Source organism: Acipenser ruthenus, chromosome 37 (genome assembly GCF_902713425.1).
Source record: "Acipenser ruthenus chromosome 37, fAciRut3.2 maternal haplotype, whole genome shotgun sequence".
Classification (NCBI taxonomy): Eukaryota; Metazoa; Chordata; class Actinopteri; order Acipenseriformes; family Acipenseridae; genus Acipenser; species Acipenser ruthenus.
Window position 1 is genome coordinate 9,482,878 of NC_081225.1, and position 25,720 is coordinate 9,508,597.

Below are 25,720 nucleotides of genomic sequence, written 5' to 3' on the forward strand. Positions count from 1 at the left end.
GGAAACGTTGCTTTCTATGACTTTGAACGCTACCTTTAAGCTGAGGGAACACAAAGCCGCAGAGTGGCTTCATGTTCCCAAAGCTTTAGCCCCAAATTAACTATTACAGTAAATAGTCACGCCATGGGCAGTTTTGTTTGGAACAAACGTCAAATAGGAATGGTTATTTAGAAGCACAGCCTCTGAATTAAAAATGTAATTTGCTTTCTGTATAACCATGTACCACTAACACTGCACGTGCTGCAATAAACTTTATTTGTTTTTTTTTTAAGAAAAGTTACAACATTTTACAAAAACAAAAATAACGTTTCTGGACTGTACACTGAGAAGCAATAGGGTCCCTCCATTTAGCAAGAGATACCAACAATCTGACAGTTCTTTGATTTAGCAATAAATATTTAAATACATCATATTCATTTTGAAATATTGGTACAGCTTTAAGAAGACCCCCAGTTTGCATGAAACCAACTCTCTCGCTCGCCTAATTTCTTATAATTTGCTCTTAAAAGGGGGTGTATATACACACACACACACACACACACACAAGTTTGAACAATGTAGTGCAAAACTTGGTTTCCTGTCTGTGTTACAGGTAAAAGGACCCCACCTAACCCCAGATTGTTTCCTACAGGTAGCATGACACACAAGTAAAACTATTACCTGCAAAACAGGAAGTACATTGATAGTGTTGTGGAACTAAACAATAAAGGTCTTCAGTGTGAACATAGCTTGCAGCAGCCCCTAGTGGTCAAATATTAGGAAGATTTGAGTCTAATACAGCAAACCTATAACATGCTCAAATTCAAATCCCAGTAAATCCTGGAATTTTTAAATTTTTTTAATTATTATTATTAGCCTTTTTTGTAGACCCATATCTAAATATCTTGGTATCCCCGATTAGATAAATGTATTAAAATATATGCCAGTTAATTTAATAAGCAAGTCACCTTATAAGGTACCCAAAAAATCAATTTACTACCAATGCAGAACGAGTGGGCGAGAAGTTTGTCATTTTACACCCAGAAAATGAGCTTCTCCTACAGCGAGTGTTGAGGTGCCATGGTGCTTTCAATAAGGAGGGCAAAGACAATGCAAAGGGGGCCCCTTTACTGTACACTTCTAAGCAACATGTGGATCACAGCACGAGACAAATGGACCGTATACAGTCAAAGCAACCCACTGTACCTGGTACATTTAATTGTCATTTTTTAATTATGGCTTCTAAAAAAAACCATGAATGTTTTTAATAAACAAACAAAAAAAAACTGTGAATGATGCATAGAAAAAAGGATCAGCTACATATTAACAGTGAACTTCATAGCTTCTTACATTTTACTGCTGTTAAATGTCTTACCAGTTTAATGCATTATGGGCCTTGTATTAGATTCTCTATTGCTGTTTTTATTTAGATCTTTATTTGCTGGCCATACTAAATAAGTATTCCTGCAAAAAACAGCTTCTTTTTGAGAAGTGAGGTGGAGGGGGAAGCATATTCCAGTTGCGCTGTACACTGAAGATCATTAGTGATGCATTGTGCGACTCAGATATGCTTCCCCGCCTTGCTTGAGGAGTCTTTTCGGGAACAAACTTTTGCAGGGTTGGTTGAAAATGATCTGCAGGTACACAATTAAAAATGAGGACAGTGGACATACTATACAAGTATTCCTTCAAAAGGCAGCAACTCTCAGGACTTACGGCTTTATGGATCAGGTTTGTCAACTTGAAAACAATTCAAAATGATCAGCCCACATTCTCGCCAATAATGGCTCTACATTTTGCTTGGTAATGATTTAAAAGCACTACCATCCAACAACTATTTGGTCAGACGAATGAATAAATACAGAATGACTTGGTATCCCTGAATAAATAGGCAGCTTAAGATAGACTCAAGGATTTAAAAAAGGATTTGTTCTCGAATGGTCTACAAACTTCACAGCCGCTACACACAAACTGCAGATATTTATACCTCATTGTCTTCGCCTCGTTATCAATATGATAACAGCAACTTAGTCACTCGTGAAAATTCTACGTTCTAAAATGCACATTGGCCCACAGTATCAGGAATAAAACGTTTGAAAAGCCTCAACTCTTTATGTGTATGCCAATAGGTCTGCAACGATGCAGCTGTCAAACCTGCGCTTCTCCGGCTACACTGATCTTGTCTTTGGGGGAAAAAAAAAAAAACACGACAATAACAAAGCAGTTGTTTTAAACTACCGTGTAAACAACAGCCAGACAAGCCAGGCAAATCCATTCTGGAGCCCACAGGAATCCCAGCGTTACTGCAGGTCCAAAAGAAAGCTCCCCTTTCCTTAATGAGCCGCGGCAACCAGAAGAGATCAGAGCACGTAGAACAGCATCTAAAGGATTCGGGCAAAGGGTTAAGTTTTGTTCTTTTTTTGACGAAACTAGAAATAGTTTTAGAAATGTAGCATACGGAGGCCAACCCGTTATTGATTATATTTAAAGGAGCAGATTGTAGCGCAGTTCAGCAGCTCTCAAACCAACGAGAAGCCTGAACTCTCCTACCCTGGCCTGCGTCAAAGTGCATGATATGCTGTATATTAGGGTATCTGATTCAAATAAACGTTTCCTGAACTATCAGCTGGTTTTTTAAATCTGAATTAAAATGGTTAAACTGAGCCATCAGAGCAGATACATTAATTAGGAAAGTAAACTGGACTTGACCTGCCCCCAATAACAGTACATCTATACTGTAGTATTACAGTATACAGGCTAAATTTGACTAACATTTCTACTGTGAAACAGGAGAATATGCAAATGATTTGTTATTTTAGCATTAAAATGTTCAGTTTGTACACAAATCTGTTTGACAATATGCTTTTTCCTCATTAAAACGAAAAACATTAAAACTCGTCGAAAATAATAGCTCAACTGAGAAACGATGTTCCGAGTACAGAAAATAAATAACTACCATTGCAATATTTGCTTGCATACCCCAGTATCGTACAGGTAGACTGCAAGTGTGGTACAATTATCCCTGACAATGCAGCATTCACATAAAACAACAACATTGATGGAACTTCCTTCTAGCTTATAAGACAAGGACTTAAATGAGACAGAAATTACTACACTTTTTTTTGAGACTTCAAATTACAAATACCCAACTAAGCACATATTCTATACTAGTTGATGTTCAGCTCATTGTTCAAAAAAACCTTTGCTTACATCCTTTGAAACAAAGACAGTCCCCTGTCATTGTGCTTTGGTGTCGGGGAGGGGGAACCAGAAATTGTGGGTCAACACTTAAAATAATTCCCTTGGCATCCCAATCTTGTTTAAACAGGGTGCTCTCTTATTTAAAACTGTAGCCCCAGAAAGGCTTGTGTTAATCTTCTGTACAAGTCTGTTAAACTCCCCTGGGCTTCTGGTATTTGTGCCATCCTGCTTCTGCTTCATCTAAAATACATTTCTTTAAAAATGAGAGGAGTCTTTGAACAAGGTTTTCATTTGATCGCTTGCTTCTGGAACAGAATACGAAGGCCGCGTTGAGTCCTTTTAGAATTGCTTCGTTTTTGGTTTGGAATGGGACAGGCGGTCTAATTCTGTCCCGGCACAGGAAGACCACTCTACATTTCAGGCTAGATGGGGCGAGAACACAAGCCTACATACCAGCCAACTGTGTGCTTCCTGATAGGCCAACAGCCCCACCGTCAAAAAGAACAGAGATATTATAGGACGAGAAGTCTTTAGTGTCTTTAGCTGAAAGAGCTATTGAAGATGGATTGTGGCTGTCGAGCATCGAGATACCTTTGCTGGGAAACCAGTTATGCAGAATGACGGCTTGTATTCCTGCTTTCGTTTTCTGTTGGCATGAGGATTTCTTCTTATTCCTGTACTTCAATAAACATTCGCCAGTCACTACCCCCTTACTATCCTACTGGCTACAGGAGCTGGGATGGACATCAACAGAAGATCACATGGTGCAAGAACACTAGCAGATTTACTGCCTAACTGCGAGTGGAAGAATGTTTTCTGTCGTTTGTTCATTTTCACTGCTTCATCGCTCTGCGTTTCAATGCTTTTCCCACACTGCAAATGCACAAAATGTCCTTTTCCTATCCTTATCAGACCCTGTAAGACCCCAGTGCTGGTGGGGGTGCCCCAGAAGCCGGATCACACCCTCCCGGAACATGCCGAAGCCTGGCCTATCCCAGCTGGATCTGCCCTGAGAACATGGTGAGCAGCAGCATGATGGAGAAGCCGGTGAGCAGCCCTGCATTCTGGATCGCGAAGGCCACCAGAGTGTTGCCGTCATTGCCCTCCTCTTTACTGACTTCGTTCATTTCAGGGAACTGGAGACAGGCAAGAGAGCAGGTTAGCATGACACAAAGATGGAAATCACACTTCAGCATAGCAGCTTTAGCCATTGCAGGTTTTACTGTCAGCTTAAATTAGCCCTTCCTAAAACCTGGAATGGGTCAAGCTGCTATGCAATGGCAACCTTATTTTGCCTCCCGATTCTACAGCTATGGTCAAAAGTTTTGCATCACCTAGAATTTAAAAAAAAAATATATATATATATCTTTTTAGCATCACGTAATCAAAGAAACTACAAAATGATATTGCAAAAGTCTACCGGAAGCCATAATAGTAGTACAGTATTTCATGTTAGATTTCAAAATGTTTCCATTGTTGTCAGAGTTTCTTTAAGTATATGGAAAACTACAAAGTGTTGTGCAATTCAATATCTTAACGTAAAATCACTCAGCAGGTTTCACTTGACTTTATGAAGCAAAACTAGTTAATTATATAGGGTGATGCAAAACTTTTGGCCATAGCTGTACATTACATCACCTCGCCTTATAACAAGGGAGCAATGAACAGAAGTTTGATCAAATAAAAAAAAGTGTGAAAAACGTCTAACAAAGATGAGGCGTTTTGGGTACGGTCAGTGCTCTCATCACTGACCCGGCACAGCAGGCTGGAACTCACCATGTCCGCCAGGGCGATGTACAGGAACATGCCCCCTGCCAGCGCAAAGATCCAGTTGGCGGAGAAGTGGCTACCCGCCAGGATGCCGAACGCCAGCCCCAGGTAGCAGCAGCAGGCAGAGATGAAGTTAAAGAAGAGAGCCTGCTGGATACTCATCCCAGCATTGAGCAGGATCACAAAATCGCCTGCAGAGGGAGACAGAGAGGCAGTCCAGGGACGGGAAGCTTTCTGAGAATTAAACTTTCTGTTTTTTATAACCCCCCTTGCTATTTTACGGCGTTTGCTGTTGCTCCAGAGTTAAACCTGCCTGGGTTTGAGCTCGTCTGGAGAATCCTAAGTGCCAGGACCAAACAGCCTTCCTCATTCCATTCACACCATGTCACAATGTTACTTAATCCAGGGGTTTCCAATCCTGATCCTCGAGACACACGATGTCTTCTGGTTTTCATTCCAACCGAGTTCTACTTAATCAAACCCTCGATCGAACTAATAATCTGCTTAATTAGACCTTTTTAATTGTTCCTAAAAAAGTTGCAGATTTTAAGTTAAAAATGTATAGTTAACTTAAATCGGCAGCTGTTTAAAATTAAAAAGGTCTCATTAAGTAAATTATTAGTTCAATTAAGGGTTCAGTTAAGTAATTGAGAGCTCAGTTGGAATGAAAACCAGCAGACACAGGGGGTCCCCAGGACCAGGGTTGGAAACCACTGACCTAAAATCGACAGCCCTCTCTACTCTCTCGGTCTATATAGAAGGAGGGCTATGTCACACTGTCAGCAGGTTTGAAAGGAATGAATAAGGCAGTTCCGTTCTGTCCTGGCACAGGCGCGAAGCCAGGAAGGGGCAGATTTAGAGGCAAAGACAAACAAACAAACTCAATACTCGTACCCAGCTCGTGTGGAAACTCCTCGCACAGGATCGCCACGGAGGTGCTCACCCCCTGGAACACGGACACGGTGAAGGAGGCTCCGATGGCCAGGCCGTCAATGAAGTTGTGCAGCCCGTCGCTGAGCGTGATCATCCAGGCCAGGGTCCCGATGTCCGAGTATGGAGTGCCCTTCAGCCAGACGCACGCCCCCTGCTGCATGTCCTGCACAGGAGCACCACCACAAAGTCATTTCCACCCTTTTCAACGCACTGCCCGAGCTTACCGTCTATTGAGGGGGTGCAGAAACCCGTTACCCATAGTCATTATTGTCTTTAAGAAATAAAATCAGCAGGACATCCAATCAATGACTGTTTGATTTCAAAAAAAGAAAAGCTGTCCTTCCCTCACCTTTACGATTGAGCAACAGCCCATGGCAACTAACTTCCGCATTGAGTGTTTTAAAAAGCAGATTTGGATGGCAATTTTCCTCTCGTCCGACAATGAAAAAAGTCAGTTCACGCCTCCTCGGTACGCCAGTTTTTCTGGCCTCTTATCTCCCCAAAGAGCCAACACCTCCCAGCAAAACTCCACAGAATTAGTATTATTATTATTATTATTTAAATTTTAACAAGACGTACCGAAGTACCAGACAGGCACGCCCTCTCCCCCTTGAATGCAAACCGAAACTAAAACCCGGAGATAGAGAACGCATCCAATGTATGGCAGTATCCCAGTCCCTCTGCAGTGTCCACACTGACCTGTACGGACATGGCTGCAGACAGGACCGTGCCCTCGGCGGTCAGCGTGCGCTGGTCCTCTTCCTCGCAGGGGTGGGGGGGCTGATCCAGCTCTCCATTCCGCAGCTTCTCCATCACGCCATCCTCCAGCTCCACCTTGGAAGCGTACTTCTCCTCCGGGTAGTGGCTGTGCCCGTGACCCTTCTGCCCAGCAGAGAAAAGACACTTACTGGACTCCCGCGGCATGGCAGGTTAGACAGCTGTCGCGCTCTGTTGACTGCTGGTGTTTGGCGCCTCTTGTGTTTATTCCAAGTAATTGCATGTTAATTAGATCTAGCCTAGGAGCACTCAGCTTTAATCAGAAATATGAAAAAGAAAGTACCAAACATCATCCCAGGTCTAACTCTGTGTTTCTGCAACTAACAATCAATTAAAACATGAATCCAAATACATCTCCCAGGCCTGGATTCATTCATTTATTCAAAAATATGACATTCCAAAGTGTAGCTCCAGATACATTTTGGTTTGATGCAGGCCTCAATTATAAAATCGAAGTAAAAACTAAATAAACTTATTCAAGCAGCAAAACCGTTTTGAAGGTTTTGTGCCCGTCAAGGTTTTGTCCTGTCAAGTTTAGGTGGCGTTGATCTGTTGTTGAATTGACATGCAATTACTTGGAATGGGCACCAAAGGGGGTGCCACACTCCAGCACTCAACTGTAGCAGGCAAGTCATTTGGCTAACTAAAATATTGAGGAGTTTCATCAAATATTTGGCAGTTTAATCCGAAGACAGGCTCTATTAGCACCAGCTGTCTTTAACACCGGTGATAACAAAAATCACTTTCTTACCTCTTATCTCTTGTAAAACAACTGTCTTGCAAGTCCCTTGTATTTTAGACTCTGGTGAAGACTATTTAACAGTCCACCACCACCAAACAAGAGATCAATTTCCTGTGCAGCAGGTATAGACCCCACCTGAAGCATGACACTCATAGAGGACTTTAAGGGGTTTCAGATAGGCTCCTGACACCTACTGGAGGTGGCAGGAGAAATGAGCTTCCCCCGATTCAATGAAAATAAAAGCATAACGTCCAGAAACCTGATGGAGATTACACACCCTTAACATGCGGCTGCGTGGATTAACACAGCCAGGTAATCAGTACTGAGCCTTACCCCGTCTTTCTGTTTCAGCACCATCTTCAGCACCTTCTCTGTGAAGAAGAAGAGATAGAAACCCCCAAACACCACGGCCGACTTGGACACATAATAATCCTCCAGGGGGTTGAAACCGAACGCCTGCGGGAGGGAGAGAAAAAAAGATCTATAAAGAACTTGCTCTATCACCAAACCTCTGCATCGCACACCAGATCATTACACCTGCACACTAGCCTGTTTTATATAAGCCTCGAAACTCCCACTAGCACTAACTCTGCACCCCCTCCAACCCCCTTCAATGAAGTATATTATCTGAATGATCAGGAGCGGCCGAATTCTGCAGACTCCTGGCACTTCATTTCGATAACAGAATCTCTCGGGGTACTGGGTGCTCTGCTAATAACCGTCTAATTGTAATATGCAACCAGCTATCGATTGGAGCGGTTTTGAAAGAGAAGAGAGTGATGGTGCCAGCCTTACGCTGGTACACAATCAAGGGGAAAGCTACAAGTCAACTAGAAGTTTCTGCTAGTGCCTTCTTTACAGCAGACCTTAGTTATAGCTAACTGCATGCTGCTCAAGTGGTATGTGCAGATCGCCTGTATATCTTTTATGATGAAGTAACAGCAGAGTGCTGCTCAGTGCAGGTCTTGTTTAACCCTGATAAACTTTAAACAAGCACCATTGTACAAGGATCTTTTTAAAGAGCAACTTTCCACGGATTATATCACAGGTATCGTAACTTATTTTCTATTCTTCTGTTCACGTCATATTATTTTCCGTTTCAGTCATAAATCGTGTCTAACCTCCAAGAACATCAGGGACACCAGAGTGTAACCGTTTACCTGTCCCCTTGCAGCACTCTGCCCCTAGCGGATGTAGAGAAGTTATTTCTCATACCCGCGGAGGACAGGTTATTGGGCACACCAGATATACGTGGAGGTTAGACATGATTCTGAGAGCTCTGCTGGGGGGGGTCACAGGGAGATTATGACAAACAGAAAAGAATATAGTGAACCTTAACACGCTGAAGAACACATGGGGTAAGATAACTGTCATACTTCATTCCAGGATTAAGTCACTCTTTAATTTGGCCTGTCCCAGATTCCCCCACCCGAGCAAAGAGATGGTCGGCTATTGTGCTGCCTTTTGGGGTGGCTGTGCGGGCCAACTTGGCCGAAACTGGGATCGTTCAAATCCAGGAAAGGGTGGCATGATTTACACCAGTCTCTTAAGCTTGGACTTCCACATGCGTTTCAGGTCCACACGTGACTAGATACATGTCAATATTACTGCGTTTGGATTTGATCGGAATAAATCGGTGGTCGCATTTAACACAAATTCTATTGAATGGGTTTGACTGCATTATACAGCTGTGGTCAAAAGTTTTGCATCACCTCGAATTTTAGGATTGAGACAGAATTTAAAAAAAAAAATATATATATATATATATATATATATATATGAACATAATTTAGATATTTTACTTAACATCATGTAATCAAAATGATTTCGCAAAAGTCTACCGGAAGCCATAATAGCAGTACAGTATTTCACGTTAGATTTCAAAATGTCACATTTTTCAATTTGTCAGTTTTTCGGTAAGTGTATAGAAAACCACAAAGCGGTGTGTAATTCAATATGTCAACGTAACATTATTCAATCAGGTTTCATTCGACTTCACAATTAGTTAATTATATAGGGCGATGCAATGGTTTTGGCCAGAGCTGTACGATATGACTCTGTAGCTGAAAGGCTTGTGGAAATACAGCATTAGAGCCCTGTGAAGACTACCTGAATCTTCCAGAGGTTAAACGCAAGGAAACTACCATATACTGTACGTCCACCCGCATTGAAGGGACTGTCGCTTGCAAGGTAATTCCACAAACCTTACCTGCTGTGATCGTCCATTCGCTGGACTGGTCTCAAAATAGGGCAGCTTTGAAAATAACATGCATTTCCATTTTAAACTGGTACAAGTTTTTAAAAAAGTTCACAGTTTGCATGCCTTACTTTCAGACAGACCGTTTCACTTCCTTGGAGGAGCTGAAGGGCTGGGGGGACCTAAACGACCTTGAAAAAGCCAGGCATGCCAAATGTGTCTCTTTTAAAACTCTTCAAATCTGCAACAGCCAATGAAGGCGCACTTCGGGTAAGATTCATGGAAACAGTTAACGATCTCCTATAAAATCAGTACTGGAGGAAGCAAGTACTGTGTGTTTCTTCAACAGCAGGGCACACAGTAAAAAGCCTGGCATTTGCCTTGTGTTTGACCTCTTCAGACAGATCGACGCAGCACAGTACCTCAGGAATGAGTTGGAATAGAGCGTTGGAGTAGAGAGTCCCGATAGCCAGAGCTATGAAGTACAGCAGCATCCTCTTGTAAAATGTTTTCCTCATGAACGGAACCACGCAGGCCCCCACCAGGGAGCACAGGGAAATCACAGTGACGCACAGGAAACCGTAACCCCAAACTGTGTCCCCATGGAAAGGCGGTCCACCAACCCAGGACACAAAGGGAAGGTAGGGAGGGAGGGGTAGACAATAAATCACACACCAAGGGAAGGGTTAGAAGAAAGGGGGCAGGGGAGAAAAGACAAAAAAAGAAATAATCTTCAATTGCTTTGCCGGTTGGGAAAATCACTGAGAAAGCAGTTTTTCATTGAAATGTTCGGTTTGAAGAGGGTGCAGCGTAGGTACACCAGGGTTTTATTTAATAATGTATTTATTTCATAAAAAACCTACCAGGATCCTAGATCAAGACTGGTCAATGTAATACAATAATCCAATCTACTGGCTGAATTTAAAGAATCTGATCTTGATTTCAACACTATGCTTGTCTAGCTATACTCTTGGTTGTGTTAATATGAGGACCTGTTGCTCCTGTTTTGAAAGCAATGAGCACATCGCTCAGACAGACAAAGCAAGGTCCCACATAAAAACAGTTCTTTCTGAGCGGATTTTATTTATTTTTATAATGACACTTTAACTTTAAATAAAAAGGGCAATTTTTATTATTATAACAAGAAGAATAATACTCAGGTGTTCAGTTTAAATCTTGCAGGGGTAGCCTTTATACATGCACCTTCGGAAATGACATTTTTAATGAAAAACTGCACATCATTGTTAATTGAGCCTCTCCAGTGCCCAGTTCTCACAGAAATGAATTACTCCCAGGATCAACACAATGGACTGATACAGCGCCAAACAGGATCTTGCTGGTGTTCCCTCACTTCACAAACGCTAAATCGCGTCACACTGCTTTGAAATGTCCGTGCTGCTGTATGAGTTCAACGATCATTGCAGATACCATTGGCACACAATCATTTCAGTTCAGATGAAAAGAAAGCACAGGATTTATCCGTTACTCGGAGATGAAACACAAACTGGTTTCCCAGCAGGTCACTCAATACAAAAAAACATCCTTTTCAATATAAAGGAGACACTGTTTCCAGTGCGTGATCACAAAGATGACCAAAATAATCTCCCTGAAGGCAACATTATCAAAGTTACTGCCATTACATCACAGCACTGAAACCTGGTCCATTTTATCAAAACTGCTACAATTCTAGGCATTTTTAGGTGACCTGCATGGGTACCATTTTAACAGTGCGTTTCATCTCCAGTTTAGTTTTCAGACCTACCTTGTTTTTAACCCCTGGATCAACAAGATCTGCTTTCTGTTCAGAAATCTATTTATTGCGCAAGTGGCAGAGTTTCTATAGGAAGCACAGTTCACCAACAAACCGCTAGCAGCCCATTCAGAAATAGTTATGAGACGAAGCAACAGTGAAAGCTGCTTGAACTGTGCTTTTGTTGCTATATTGATAACAACATGTTTCTCATCCCACTTTGGGGGGAATAAGATTCATTCTCCACATAAACTGTGGATGTAAACCGGAATACAGGAGGAAGCCAGTTTGGGGAGATCTGTAGCGACCGCAGTGAACAGAAAACTTTTCTTGCAGGGGATAGGGGAGGAACAAGATGAAAAAAATGAATAGAAAACAGAAAAGGAGAGTCCTCCGAAACCGCCCGGTGATTTGTGAGTTTGTCGTTGTGCTTCTCCCCTTCTATAAAATCCCAGGGAGAGGGAGAGGGAGGGAGAGGGAGGGAGGGGTGGTGCAAGATGTGTGTACTCGACCTCTGGAATGAGCTGCAACACTGCCGTGGAGAAGAGTGTTCCGATCGAGAGGGAGATTAAATAGATCATCACCCTCCGCATAAATGCTCTCTTCATACAGGGGATGAGGAGCGCGCCAGTCAGGGCGAACAGGTTCACCACTGTCACACTGAGAAAACCAAACCCCCACACTGTCAAACAAAACACATGCCAGCAGTTACAAACACAGGCCACCAGGGGGCAGGAGCCTTGCTGCGCAGAGGCCTGCAAATCTGTAAAACTATCAGTGTAGATTTTTTTGGACTACTGTTGAATTTGTAATGCCGACCCTGGGCCAGAATATATTGTGGGCTCCTGTACTTTAACAGCAATACAAATTAAAGGGGGAAGTGGTTTTAGCCACAATAGTAATGTCTATACAAGTGGAAAATCAATGTCAGCATGCACTTTTCAAAACTCTGAAAATTAAAAGGAGCCATTTGATGGGAGACATAAGCATTCAATTTAGTGGCTTGCAGGCTACCATGTGGACCAGGGCTTGTGCAACACAAGGCAACCTTTACACTAGATATATTCTTATCATATCCCATTTTGGACTCTAGCCTGCAGTCACAGAATAACACCAACACAAAAAACAACAGGCCCAATCTGCTAGTAAAGTATGTATTCGGCACAGAAAGGGTTAAGTAATACACTTCCCAGCGCAGATGAATCCCAGGAGAAATGAAACAAGGGAGTCTGTCGTCTGCCTCACCTTCACCTGCGCTTGGCTTCCCCTCCTCTTGGGCCTGCTCATCCTCCTCATTTTCCTGGTTCTCCGCCCCGCAAGCCCGGGTCTCCAGCTGCTGCAGGATGGTGGGGCAGAACTCCTGAAGGCCGTGTCCATCCAGCCGGCTCGTCTCCGAGAGGTTGTGAGCGGAGAAGAGAGTGGAGGAGGAAAAGCACTGCGAAGCAGGAGAGGAAAGGGCTCAGTAAAGGGGTTCAGTATAAAGAAGAACCTCAGGGCTGTATTCTGCAGTCAGATACATCTCAGCCAGCTCTCCTCTGACTCTCTGCTCACCCTGGTTAGATTCTTGCTCTGCGGTTGGGTTTTGTTGCGGTTGGTCCCCGGTCCCACGCCCACATCCAGACGGTTGAGCAGCGCTTTGAGCTGGTGCACGGTGAGCGTTTCGTTGTCCCCATAGCGAGCCAGCAGGTCCTGCAGGAAGGAGGCTGAAGACGGGCCCTCAGCGCCCCAGGACAGCTGTCCCAGCAGGAGCAGCAGTGTGGCGGTCACTGTCAGCTGGACACAGCCATGGAGGGAGCAGCAATTCATGATCACCTGCAAGAGGGACCACAACCAGAATCTTGCAATAAATTGCTTTGCAGTGTACAACTGAAGAAACAGCTGCTCGGATTGCTGTGGACTGCTGTTCTCCACAGAGTCCAAGAAAAGCAGCAGCTGTTTCTTCACTTGTTTTACTTGGAATGGTAAATTATCCCATTCAACACCAATGGCCCACGCCTGATTGTCAGCTGTGGAGAGCTCAATCAGAAAAATGGAATAATCAGTGTGTGCAAGACAAACGCCTTTCAAATATTTGCAGAATGCAAAATGAAATGCACAACATGCAAAAAGAAAGGGTGGGGCGCAGCGAGAACGGTGCTTGATGAGAAGAAATAAGAATATGGGATGTTAAAAACCGTGGTTGGCACTCCTGCAACATTCAAATAGGTTAAATCTCAGCGATGTTCCATCTTCAACGCAGCAGTAATACAAACTTCCCTTCAGTGCAACATGAACATTACCTGGCCCTAGGATCTTGGGAATCTGTTCCCTAGCCTTCTGAAGCTTATCGGCAAAGTGGGGACTGAAACGAGAAAGACACAGATTTCATTCGTTGGTAAACTGGTTACAACTCTGCAAAATAAGCCTTGGTTCTGCTAATAATTAGAGCATGGCTGCATATGACATTTGAAACTCTGTGATAGCTAAGGAACTAAAAAAGGAAATATAAATGGGGTGTCAGTTTTGCTGATAATATCGTGCACGTGTTCATGTCCAAGGACAGCTGTGTAACTCAAAGAGAATGTGTTGGAAATTTGCATTATTAAAATTCATCATTTAGCGGACGCTTTTATCCAAAGCGACTTACAGAGACTAGGGGGTGAACTACTGCTGCAGAGTCACTTCCAATAGGACCTAATTTGTTTTACGTCTCATCCGAAGGACAGAGCACAAGGAGGTTCAGTGACTTGCTCAGGGTCACACACACAGTGAGTCAGCGGGATTTGAAACTGGTATCAAGCCTTTTTTTTTTTTTTTTTTTTTTTAAAAACACTGGACCACCAAGCCTTCTTCAAAGTTATATTACCAAGAAAACTTAGGGCCATTAACGTACACTAGTTTTGAGCCACTGTCTATCGTTTATATGGGAGCCTTATAAAGCTGCACTGAATTGAGGTTTTAGATAAAGCTGTGTTCCTGACTGCCTGTGATGCAAAACAGCACACCAGACTGATCTCTCTCATTGGCCCTGTCCTTTACCACGGCTATTTCTATCTGATGATTACAAGCTGTTACTGGGTCTGTTATTTATTTCTCAAATGCACTGGGTTTCTCAGAGCCCCTTCATTTAACACTGGCAGAGTGGAACTCGTTGCTTTCAAACATACAAACAACCTCTTCACGATATCTTTTTAAAATCAGAAATATGTATTTTAAATCTGACCGGGGTTGTAAATTCTATAAATACTGACTGCGACCAGGATGGTGCAAATAGGAATTGCTCTATTCGTTATGCTTTTATTTTGTATTTCTGTTTCTATGATTGGTTGATGTGTTTTCAGCCCTGTTTGAATGATTTGTCTCTTTTTGCCATTGGTTTTTATAATGTTCCGTCTTGCCCCCTTCTCCTGCCAGGACCCCCTTGTAAATGAGATGAGGGTTAGATACTGGCTAAATTATTGCCACTCTGCCCCTATTTTACTGCATTCAATCCTGTACTTCAGAATACTGTAATCTGCCAAGTTTTTAACCTGTAGTACTTTGTATTTAATCACATCCTGATGTAACTATCACTATTTAATCATATCCTGATGTAACTATCACTATTACCTGCTGTATTATTGAATTGTGGTTTGTCAAACTTGTACTTTACTTGAACAAAAGTTATTGTATTTCTTGCTCTTATTGTATTACTTGTATTGTAACGCTTGAAATGTTTTTGCTTACGATTGTAAGTCGCCCTGGATAAGGGCGTCTGCTAAGAAATAAATAATAATAATAATAATAATAATAATAAATAAATACATTTGAAATGCAAAAGGGAGCTCACGATAGATCATTTCAGCTCATGTCAGTCACAGCAACATTAAGTAAAATGTGACACTTTTCCTTGAGGAAGATTTTGGCTACATAACGTTATAGAAGGCTGTGTGGTCCAGTGGTTAAAGAAAAGGGCTTGTAACCTGGTTCAAATCCCACCTCAGCCACTGACTCATTGTGTGACCCTGAGCAAGTCACTTAACCTCCTTGTGCTCCGTCTTTCGGGTGAGACGTAATTGTAAGTGACTCTGCAGCTGATGCATAGTTCACACACCCTAGTCTCTGTAAGTCGCCTTGGATAAAGGCGTCTGATAAATAAACTAATAAATAATAAAAAATGTGTTCCACCAAGTTTTCAGCCCACATTACAATGCAGGAGGGTGTGTGTGCTCCAAACTGTAACACACGCAACAAGCCTTTTGTATTTTTTCAATTATTGAGACTGAGCTCTGCACAGCAAACATGCACCGACACCCAGGTGTGTCTAAAAAGTATCCTCCTGGTATGAGAATTTGAGAGAGCGCTGGGTTTTAGCAGGTACCTTGATCTGTCTCAGTCTCTTCTAATACCAGGATTGTGGTTCCTTTTGGCTCTGTTGACTATGGAGGTGGCTGATCGGCTGACTGCAGCTTCCCGGGCTCTGTTTGAAGCAAGGCAAAAGCAAACACAAGAGGAATTAAATACACAGACTTATCTCTCTGGAGCTCCATGAGCAATATTACTGCCCCCCTGGAAACGTCATCATTCATTTCAATTACAATTATTATTATTATTATTTATTTCTTAGCAGATACCCTTTACAGTGTGTGCATATATATATATATATATATATATATATATATATATTATATATATATATATATATATATTGAGCTAAAATATATATAATTTATTTCTTAGCAGACACCCTTATCCAGGGCAACTTCCAACTGTTACAAGATATCACATTATTTTTTACACACAATTACATTATTTTTTACACATTATTTTTATATACAATTACCCATTTATGCAGTTGGGTTTTTACTGGAGCAATCTAGGTAAAGTACCTTGCTCACGGGTACAGCAGCAGTGTCCCCCACCTGGGATTGAACCCACGACCCTCCGGTCAAGAGTCCAGATCCCTAACCACTACTCCACACTGCTGCCACAATGCACTTGTAGCTGAGCCTTGGCACACCTGTGTAACTGTAATTGCAATTATACCATATATCTGATGGACAACAGTTCAATTACGCATTTATTTGTCATTCAATCATTATTCTTGTATTTTCAACCACTACTGGTGACTCCCTTTGTTTGGAAAAAAATGAAAGCTAAATAGTATGTTTCTGTATTTGTACCTGTGATTATTGCTGGGTTATTTAGAATAAATACAGCAAACATGTTAATGTGTGCAGTTGTTATTTTTTTGTGCAGTTGTAATTAAAATTGTAATTACTACTGCATAGCTAATTGTAACTGAACAAAACAGCATTGTAAGTGCAATGTCCGCAAACAACTGTGCGGTGACTGGAATTATAATCGACCCCAGGTCTGTTTGAAGTCCGAAGGGAACGTGGGTTCATTACAAATGGGACTCGTCTCAGGGCGTGGAAAGGTCCCTCCGACATCAAGGGTCACTTTGGCTGCCATTCTGAAAGCTTTCTGTTTCAGCGTAAATTAAATAAAAAATATTAACACTGCCGCTAATTCTCCCGCATTCTTTCCTACTACAGTACAGCTGGAGGTGCGTGTAAATCCACAACAACAATGTTAATCAGGCTCCAGGGCTTCGGAATGTGCTCGAGCAGCACTGTAAAGGTTTGAAATAAAAAAAAAATAAAAAAAAATGTGACTACAAAGTATCACCTTGACCTAAATCCCCGACACAAGTTTATTAATTATATATATATATATATATATATATATTAGCTCAAAGAGCCAGCTGCCCAACGTTTCGATATGTTGTATCTTTCTCAAGGGAGCCTGTGTTTGAATCCAAACATTGGAGGTATTTATAGGTTTTTGACGGCATGACAACTACTTGTTATTGTTTACATTCAAATCCATGATTTATTCTTACATGATGTAATGGTGTTCTATATATTGTGACATCATTTTTACTTCTATCTTTGAATCTGTATTAATTCTAATTAACACTACTTTATATAAACTTATATTTTTATTATATCATGCAATGCTGGCTCTGAGGATCAGTCTAGATTTGGCCTCCCCAGCGCATCAGCATGCACAACTTTTGAATGAATTTTGTTTATTTATTTAAATGTTATATATTTATTGAAGTTAATTAGTTCATTCTTTTCTGTTGAGTCCCGCTGGCATAATCGTGTTCAGTCTATTTATCCATTTACTTTCTTTTATTCTTCGATATGTCACATTGTCTAATTTGAGCTGTTCTAATACTACAAACTTTACATCATTTATGTCATGTCCCTGACTGGTGAAGTGCTGTACTATTGGTTCATTCATTTTTTTATTTCAAATTAATGAAAGGTGGTTCTGAATTCTTTTATATAAAGTAGTTCCAGTCTCTCCAACATATTTGATTTCATCACATTTTTCACAGGCTATTCCATAAACAACATTGCTATTTTTACAGTAGGTATTAGTTTTTAGTGGATATGTGGTGTTCTTATGTTTAATTATATTTTTACGTTTGTCTATGTATTTACACACTTTACATCTACTAGTGCATATGTTCGTAGGTGTGTGTGTGTGTGTATGTATATATATATATATATATTATCTCAAAGAGCCAGCTGCCCTAATATACTAATACAATTGTGACCAAGTTTCATCGAAAGGATTCATTATAACGCAGCATGTAGTGAACACGACAATTGTAGAAATGAAATTAAGCCGGGGTTCGGAGTGACCTGAAACGCTCGCTGTTAAATCTGGTCATTGTGCGCCATGCAGAAACTAGTACTGTACTTGCAATGAAACGCCTGAAAAAGTTCCTAATCATTTTTTTCTGAAATACAGTGTGTGCGTGTGTGTACACTTTCTTCCGCAACATTTTTACTTAAAATCTACGTTTTTGTCGTCAGTAGTTGATCACACAGACTCAACATCGCCGTTTTATTGCACTAACTTAGCAACAGTACTAGCACCTTATTTTCATCACACGAATGTGTTCTGAATACAGTTGAAATGTTTATATATAACAGTTGTATTATTATTTGCTGTTTAGGAATACATTTAAATAGCCTTACGAAATGCAATAAAATATACATATATACAGTGTTGTGGGCAACGAATTGTCCAAACAATATAGATCACGATAACTTCATCACAATAAATTATAATTAATATCTGTGCAGCAAGACTCGCACAGCATCGTCGCCGCCTATCAAAATTGTTACTAAACAATGAATCGATTGCAACGTCACGCACACGTTCTGTTTATTATACAGAAATATCTGGTCCCTTGTGGTCGTGTATTTTTTCCTATGGCACTACTCTCGACAGCACACTAGGCCACATTGTAGCACCAGCAATTCAAATCACTGTACCAGCATAATATACTCGCCTCCAACTCACCCAGAGGTCTTTAATGCAACGTCCTTTGCTGAAGATGTCCGTTTTCTTTGTGTGCGTTCGCTACCCGTTGCATTGTGTTTTTCCACCGGTCACAAAGTACACAGTGTCCCTCTGTCTTTATAGCGCCTCTATAAAATATGTACATCAACGTGTAACTTAACAGAGGCGGACATTCCTCCGGGAACGTCATGCACAAACCACGCCTCCTACCGCAACCACTCTTAAAGGGGAAATACCACCACGCCGGAGAATGCTGAAAAACATGCGTTGGTGGGAATGGAATGGGCACCGTTGAGACATTCTGCTTTAATTAGGTGCTGTTTTTGTTAGGCCGATGCAAACTAATAAAGCAGTACCTATATTACAGTATTTACATAATATTGACTCAATATATTTCTGGTCACGCTTAATATATACCAAAATGTAGTATATATCACGGGCATGTGTTTCATATATTAAAAGAATATATTCCGAGATATATTTACAGTTTTGTGATACACTATTTGGTATAGAGCTCTAGATTTAGTATATTTTGGTAAATCACAGTAAAGTTTTACAAGTTATTTATTTTTATTGTTTTCAAAATATTTAGTGCCCCATGGTTTTTATTATTATCATTAAAAATAAAAAACGGGGATCATATTCCTGCATACAACTAAACATGATTGTATGAAAATACATGTGGAGTAGTGTGTTCGCTTCAATATTCAACGTGTGCTTGCAGAACAAAAAAAACACAACCAGGGTTACACATGACGTTATATATGCCGTACTCTTGTGTCGCTTTTTGCAGTGTTTGCCCTGAACGGATGCTCTGCTTACCCATAGGAAAACTGAATCATAGATACAGCACGCTGTAAGATCATACATTTGAAACCATATCGTTTATACAGTATATGGACAGTATGTGCTTCACTACGACCCTGAATAATAACAGTCAGAGTTTTGGTATAAAACGCTGCTTATGTTTGTTATATATCCTGCACATTTTCTGTGGGTAGCTAGATTCTTTGTAGAGGTATTTACACATTCTGGTTTCAGTCGGAATAAAACGCTGGCAGACTGTCATAGGGATCTGCAACTTCCACCTCCCAGGAAATTAGCTTCTCAAAATGCAATGCTCACAGCATAGCCGTTAAGGCATGCATTCCTGGGCTTGGCAGTTTGAACTTGCTTCACACTTTTCATCTTATCCTGTTTTGCAACCAGCACAGGCAGCATCCCAAAAGTAGCAAGCAAATTCACTAAAATGTTAAGATTATGCGGCATCCAGGTTACACTGACCATTGACAGTAAGAAGTTACTTGTAATCAGATTACTTTTCTTGAGTAACTGATTACTTTTTTTTCAATGCACGGTAACTCTTAAAGGGGTGATAGGAATACATGTAGTATATTACAGGGTTTGTTACACCAGGTATTCAGTGAACTTTAGGAACCCTTACAAGGAACCATTATATGGTTTAATGGGATCAATGGTAAGAATCTACCATTAGACTAGTGCATTCATCGATAAGCTGTATAGGGTTCTTCTTGGGACAGATGACTAAAAACAACTGGTTTTATTGTCAATTGTTCCCCCTGTGCCATTACTTCCTTGATCACTGCTGATGAAGGTGCTAGTCAAGCCCACAATTAAAAGAATCATCTGCACTAGCACTAATTGAAATATATAATTAGTGCTGTCAAAAGAGGAGCTTAACTGTGCCCCCCCCAGGCCCCACCATGAACACCTGTCCTTCTTTCTTCAGTCTGTGTGCTCCCTCAGCCTGCACAGAATGCAGCAATGCCCACAGTGAGCACCTGACTGAACCAGCCACAGGCCAGGAGAGGACACAGATAAGCATTGGGAAAGGGTGCTCAGCCAGAACCGAGTGGTCTGTCTCCATTACGGAACAATGCTGGGGGGAAATTGCATTTTTTTTTATCTGTTAATCAAGTACTGTACTTTAATGTCAGAGATTTGAAAATCCCATTCAGACTGCTGCTTACCGTGGTTTACTGGTTCAAACGCTGAACTGATCAAAGGCTTTTTCGTTAATCTGGAGTAAAAAAAAGCCTTTATGTGGGAAACTGGAACAGAAACTGAAGGCAATTAGCTCAATTAGAGACTGATATTGAAGAGATCCAATAACAGTTATAAGCACTGACCTGGTTAGGCATGTGTGTGAGAGAGAGAGAGAGAGAGAGAGAGAGAGAGAGAGAGAGAGAGAGAGAGAGAGAGGAGAGAGAGAGAGAGAGAGAGAGAGAGAGAGAGAGAGAGAGAGAGAGAGAGAGAGAGAGAGAGAGAGAGAGAGAGAGAGAGAGAGAGAGAGAGCGCAGTTGGTAGCTAATCTCTCTCTTTGCAATTTCAACCAGGCTTCACTATTTAACTTTACTTTAATCTGCTGTGTCTCACCAGCTTGTTAAATGTTCCTGTCAGATACAACCCTTTGAGTTTTTATACACGTGTCAGTTCAGTGCTCTGTGGTTTTAATGCGGGAGTTTCCTCACTTTCTTGGCTTGAGGCCCCCCTTGATTGAAGAAATTGGATTTTGTTCTCATCACAATCTCCCCCCTCCTTGTGTTAGATTACACAGCTCACAACAAGACAGCAAGCAGATATGCAACAATTAATCATATATCTGAATGAACCTAAATTAAAAATCCACTAATCGATTAATCTGCCTGGTGCCGTCTTTGGAGACTCCTTATATCTACAGTAATATCCCATGCTTGTTTTCAGTTGTATTTGTATGCTTTTGAGTCCCCATATACAGTCATACACCATTATTGGTGATTATTACCTGCTATTCAAATAGGAAACTGATTGCTGAGACAAATAGACTAGCAACTACTGTACTTGAAGCAGATCAACAGGTTATACATGTTTAATGTTTTTATTATCATTATTATTATTAATATGAATCTGAAAGTACTAATTGGTTAATGTTAGCTCTTTGTAGAATGAATTCCTTTGTCTCAGACACTTTCTCAAGGTCGCTTTCAATTTTAATCTCAAGCGCTTCCGTTTAGATGCTGATAACATTGTGGAAAACAGGAAAGGTATGTTACAGCTTCTGTGCTAAAGTTCTTCAGGAAATCCAGACCCCAAAACTGTTTGTGAAATGGCCTATATACACTATTGTACAAGGTTTTTAAAACCAGTCCTTTTACCTCTTCTTACCTCCAGCCCACTTATTCTCCTGTTGAAAATCAAGATTTTTTGCTTGTATTTTATACTTCATTTAGGAATATGCAGATAGTTCAAAGACAACACTATTTATAAAAGCTGCTTCTGCTGATTGGAACCTGCTCACTTCATGCTGTGCTGTGGTGCGACTTACAACAAGGGTACCAGGGTGATTATCAATGGTGTTGCATTTGAAATATTGCCATATCCCATAAAGTTAACAGGGATCTTAAAGCACTCCTTTAAAGAACTCCAAATGTCTTTATTGGTTCACCTTTCCCTGATGTTTCTTTCTATGACATTTAAACATTTTTCATTACATGCGTCTTGTTTTTTTTATTTGCTTTGAGCTTGTATTAATAATAATATAATATTTTTATTTTTATATAGAGCCTTTCATAGTGGTCCACCATCACAAAGTGCTTTACAGAGTTAGGTTGTGAAGTGTGCATTATATTCAGAGTCACTTACAATAGGACACTGATTTAATACCTCATCCGCAGGATGGAGCACAAGGAGGTTAAGTGACCTGCTCATGGTCACACACAGTGAGTCAGTCAGTGGCAGAGGTGGGATTTGAACCAGTGACGTTCTAGTTACAAGCCCTAGACTTTAACCATTGGACCACACTGCCTGCCTCCTTATAAGATTAAGATTAACTTATCTGCCTAGAATTTCTTCATTCCATCCAAACCATGTGAAAATCTTACTTCTGAACTCTAGTGACCCGACCTGCGCTCTATATACCAAACAAGCAGGCATACATGTAAGCACAGTCATTCATACACCAGATAAGCTGTCACTTTTCTATTTGATTCTCGGCAGACTCTTGAAATTGGTAACGTCTGCACTTATTAGACGTCAGTATCCCTTTTAACTGGGACTTGGCCACCTGTGGCGCTATTATCAGTAATTGTAGGTCTTATACTGTGGTCGTCTTAAGCCATGTGATTCTGCTTGGCTCTGCAATGTCTGTCCGGTTCCCAGAGATTCTCCAGCAGCGTGCAATTAAATTCCCAGCCGAGTTATTTCACAGAGGAGAGGCGATAACTTTTATTGGACTAACTAAACAATAATTAATCGCAGGCTTTCAAGACCTCAGAGGTCTCTTCAGGTGAAAGTACAGAAGAGCAATGTACTTTCACCTGTAAGAGACCTCTGAGGTCTCGAAAGCCTGCGATTAATTATTGTTTAGTTAGTCCAATAAAAGGTATCACCTCTCCTTCTCTTTGTCTTGTCATCGTTGGACTGATACGGCTGCCATTTCACATATTAACAACTATGTTACTCCACAGAAACTGGTGTTTTCACAGAAAGGCTGTGTCTAATACAACTGGTCTAACTAGACCTGTTAAACTGGTCTCGTCGGATATGAGTGTACACTGATGAAAGCATTAGACAGAACGTGTCTGCTTGACACGGCTTGGAATTTTTAACTTAAATAGATAACCTTCTGGTGTATGTTAATGTGTCTAGGGGCAAGTCACCACCTCTAAGCGTAAAGGTTATTGGTTTTAGAGCATGTAATAATAATTACTAGTGATAATACAGGGGAGCCCTTTTCAGAGCAAAGTGTGTGTGTGTGTGACTGGTTTGTATATCTTTACTGGGCAGTAGTGTTACAGCTTGTTAGTTCCACTACTCAGTTCTGCATCACTCAGGACAAGGAAAGCGAGCAAAGCTGCAATAATCATTTTTTTATGATGTTCAAATACATTTAGATGCAGCAGTATCCAAATTCGGAGAATGACTGCTAGATTAAGTACAATTACAAGACAATCCTGTCACTGTACAAGCACAGTACCGCAGCACTTCACAAATGGAATTATGTTTAGTATGATGGCTGTTCTGCCTAAGGCCAATTTCTTGAAAGATTTATATACGTAACCTGAAATGTTATTGTTCTCGGCACTGTGTAATTAAGGTGTTTTTTGTTGTTGTTGGTTTTCTTTGCAATTAGGTTGTTCTGTGTCACACCAGTGAATCACATTTTAGAGTAAGCCTGAACAGGACTATGGGATACTGCGAATGTAACTGAATTATAACATAAGGGAGCCACTGTCTTACAAGTTGGTGAACCCAACACCTCCTCCCCACAGCACATTATCCATGAAACAGCATTGTCGTTAAAAATTGTTTCTGTCGTACCAGTCATTCAGGATTTTCACAACCCCCCAAAAATGCCAGTGCACCTGATTATGATCAGTTTTAGTGCTGTACCGGTATTTATAATTTGAACAAAAAAAAATAAAAAATACATGCTTCAGAAATAGCAGTCGCAGTGTCATCAGATTGCTGACTTTAGATTAGACAGTCTGTTTTATTGTATTGGGAGATAGACCAAAAAGCACAACTATGGACAATGAAGGCTTCCCCATAATACCCCTTATTAAAGTTCACCATGGTATTTTTGCAGTTTGACTGTTTTCCCCATGCTTACACTCTGCATTCACCAGTTTGCCATGCTTTTCTAATATGCTTTACCAAACCTTGCTATTCTTTAAAATGCTTACTTATGCTTTACCATGTTTTCACTGTGCTTTATTAGATCTTGCTATGCCTTTAGTGTGGTAAACTTTTGATACAGGACACCACAGGCCAGCCCTGCAGTGGAGGGATCATCCTTTCCCTTAGTGGGACGAAGGGAGCAGTTCAGTTTCCACGCCTTTTTATTACAGCATGAGCTCTCAACAAATACTGCTAACACGAGGCATGACTACTGCATTTAAACCTTTATTAGTGGAGCAACTGATTTAATTTACAACCTATTATTCGCCAGCCAACTATGAACCTGGAAGGAGGGTCTTTAACGTTGAAACATTGAGTGCTGGAGAATTTATTTTTTATTTTTTAAATAGGTCATTTAGCCTCAATCCTGTAAAATAACCCAGTTATTATCATCCACTCTCCAAGGAAAGCCTTTCAGTCTTCAGATACTAAGAGTAATCCCGGACCCTAATAAAGACTACTATACAGAATGTAGGACAGACTTGAAGAAACATGGTTTATTATTTATTCACACACCTAAAAAAAACCAAAAACATAACCTTGTATTTTTGTTATTACAGAACCTTAATACACCGTGTAACAGTCCCAGAAGGATCCGCGTGTCTGATAGAGGGATCAGGGAAACAATTCTCTCCTCATAATCAAAAGTAAGCAGACAAAACAAAAGTGATCCTGACATTACCACCGAGTGTCCGAACAAGAACTATTCTCGGCACTCTTACTGGTTCATCACAGACAGCCTCGCACAAGACAGGGCTCGTTGACTTCATTCGGAATCTGGTTTCTGTTCTCCTGCTGTTTGGCCGTAGCCGAGACCTGTCTGCTTTCCGATTGAAATGTTCTACATACTGCGAGTGAGCGAGTCTGTGATCTTATCTAAAAGTCCTTGATTCGCTGAAGCACATATAACGAGATAGCGGCTCTGTAATCTGTAACTCGGTGACAAACACAAACATAAAAAAAAAAAAAATCAAACTTTTTGCAATTTCCATATCACCTCCTCCTACAATAGTTTTATTGTAAAATAAATATGATCATTTTGTCCGGAAAAAATAACTCCCTTATTATAATTATAATAAATATCATTATCGATTTCTATTGCATTCAAAATAATCAAAAGCGGTAACAATGACAATGCTGCGTTGTGGCCATATTTAAGGGTTAAACTATTACAACTAAATATATGGTAAGAGCTTGTTAGCAGTTACATATAGAAAGCGTGTGCCAGTGAAAAATGATGTGATAACGCTTGGTACAAGTTAGCAAGTCTGCTGTACTACCTGCAAGATTACCAAACATATCCATAAACTGGTAAAGCCTACAAACATCACTTGCGATCCCCAGAGGC

General features: G+C 40.8%; 1 protein-coding gene across 5 annotated transcripts; it reads right to left on the bottom strand.

Moving 5' to 3' along the window:
* Positions 1–238: 238 nt before the first annotated feature.
* Positions 239–18,885, bottom strand: LOC117397853 (metal cation symporter ZIP14). 5 transcript variants are annotated; one of them, XM_059008405.1, is made up of 11 exons: positions 18,694–18,884; positions 15,689–15,787; positions 13,629–13,690; positions 12,901–13,161; positions 12,595–12,784; positions 11,862–12,031; positions 7,736–7,858; positions 6,583–6,765; positions 5,845–6,046; positions 4,957–5,141; positions 239–4,316 (listed from the first exon to the last, which is right to left on the bottom strand). In XM_059008405.1, the coding sequence occupies exons 4-11, from the start codon at positions 13,153–13,155 to the stop codon at positions 4,170–4,172; spliced, it is 1,455 nt and encodes a 484-aa protein (XP_058864388.1). In that variant the 5' UTR covers positions 13,156–13,161; positions 13,629–13,690; positions 15,689–15,787; positions 18,694–18,884; the 3' UTR covers positions 239–4,169. The 5 variants fall into 5 exon arrangements, with proteins under 5 accessions (XP_058864388.1, XP_058864389.1, XP_058864386.1 ...); XM_059008406.1 differs by lacking the exon at positions 11,862–12,031 and adding an exon at positions 10,022–10,191 and having other exon boundaries at positions 12,601–12,784; positions 18,694–18,883; XM_059008403.1 differs by lacking the exon at positions 11,862–12,031 and adding an exon at positions 10,022–10,191 and having other exon boundaries at positions 18,694–18,882.
* Positions 18,886–25,720: the final 6,835 nt, after the last annotated feature.

Bases quoted from the DNA above. Each gene is read 5' to 3' on its own strand.
- LOC117397853 (XM_059008405.1), bottom strand. From the start codon at position 13,155: ATGAATTGCTGCTCCCTCCATGGCTGTGTCCAGCTGACAGTGACCGCC. The intron at 6,766-7,735 runs GTAAGGCTCAGT...TCTGCTGGGCAG, and splicing joins TGCTGAAACAGAAAGACGGG to AAGGGTCACGGGCACAGCCA. The intron at 6,047-6,582 runs GTCAGTGTGGAC...GCTCCTGTGCAG, and splicing joins CTGCAGCCATGTCCGTACAG to GACATGCAGCAGGGGGCGTG.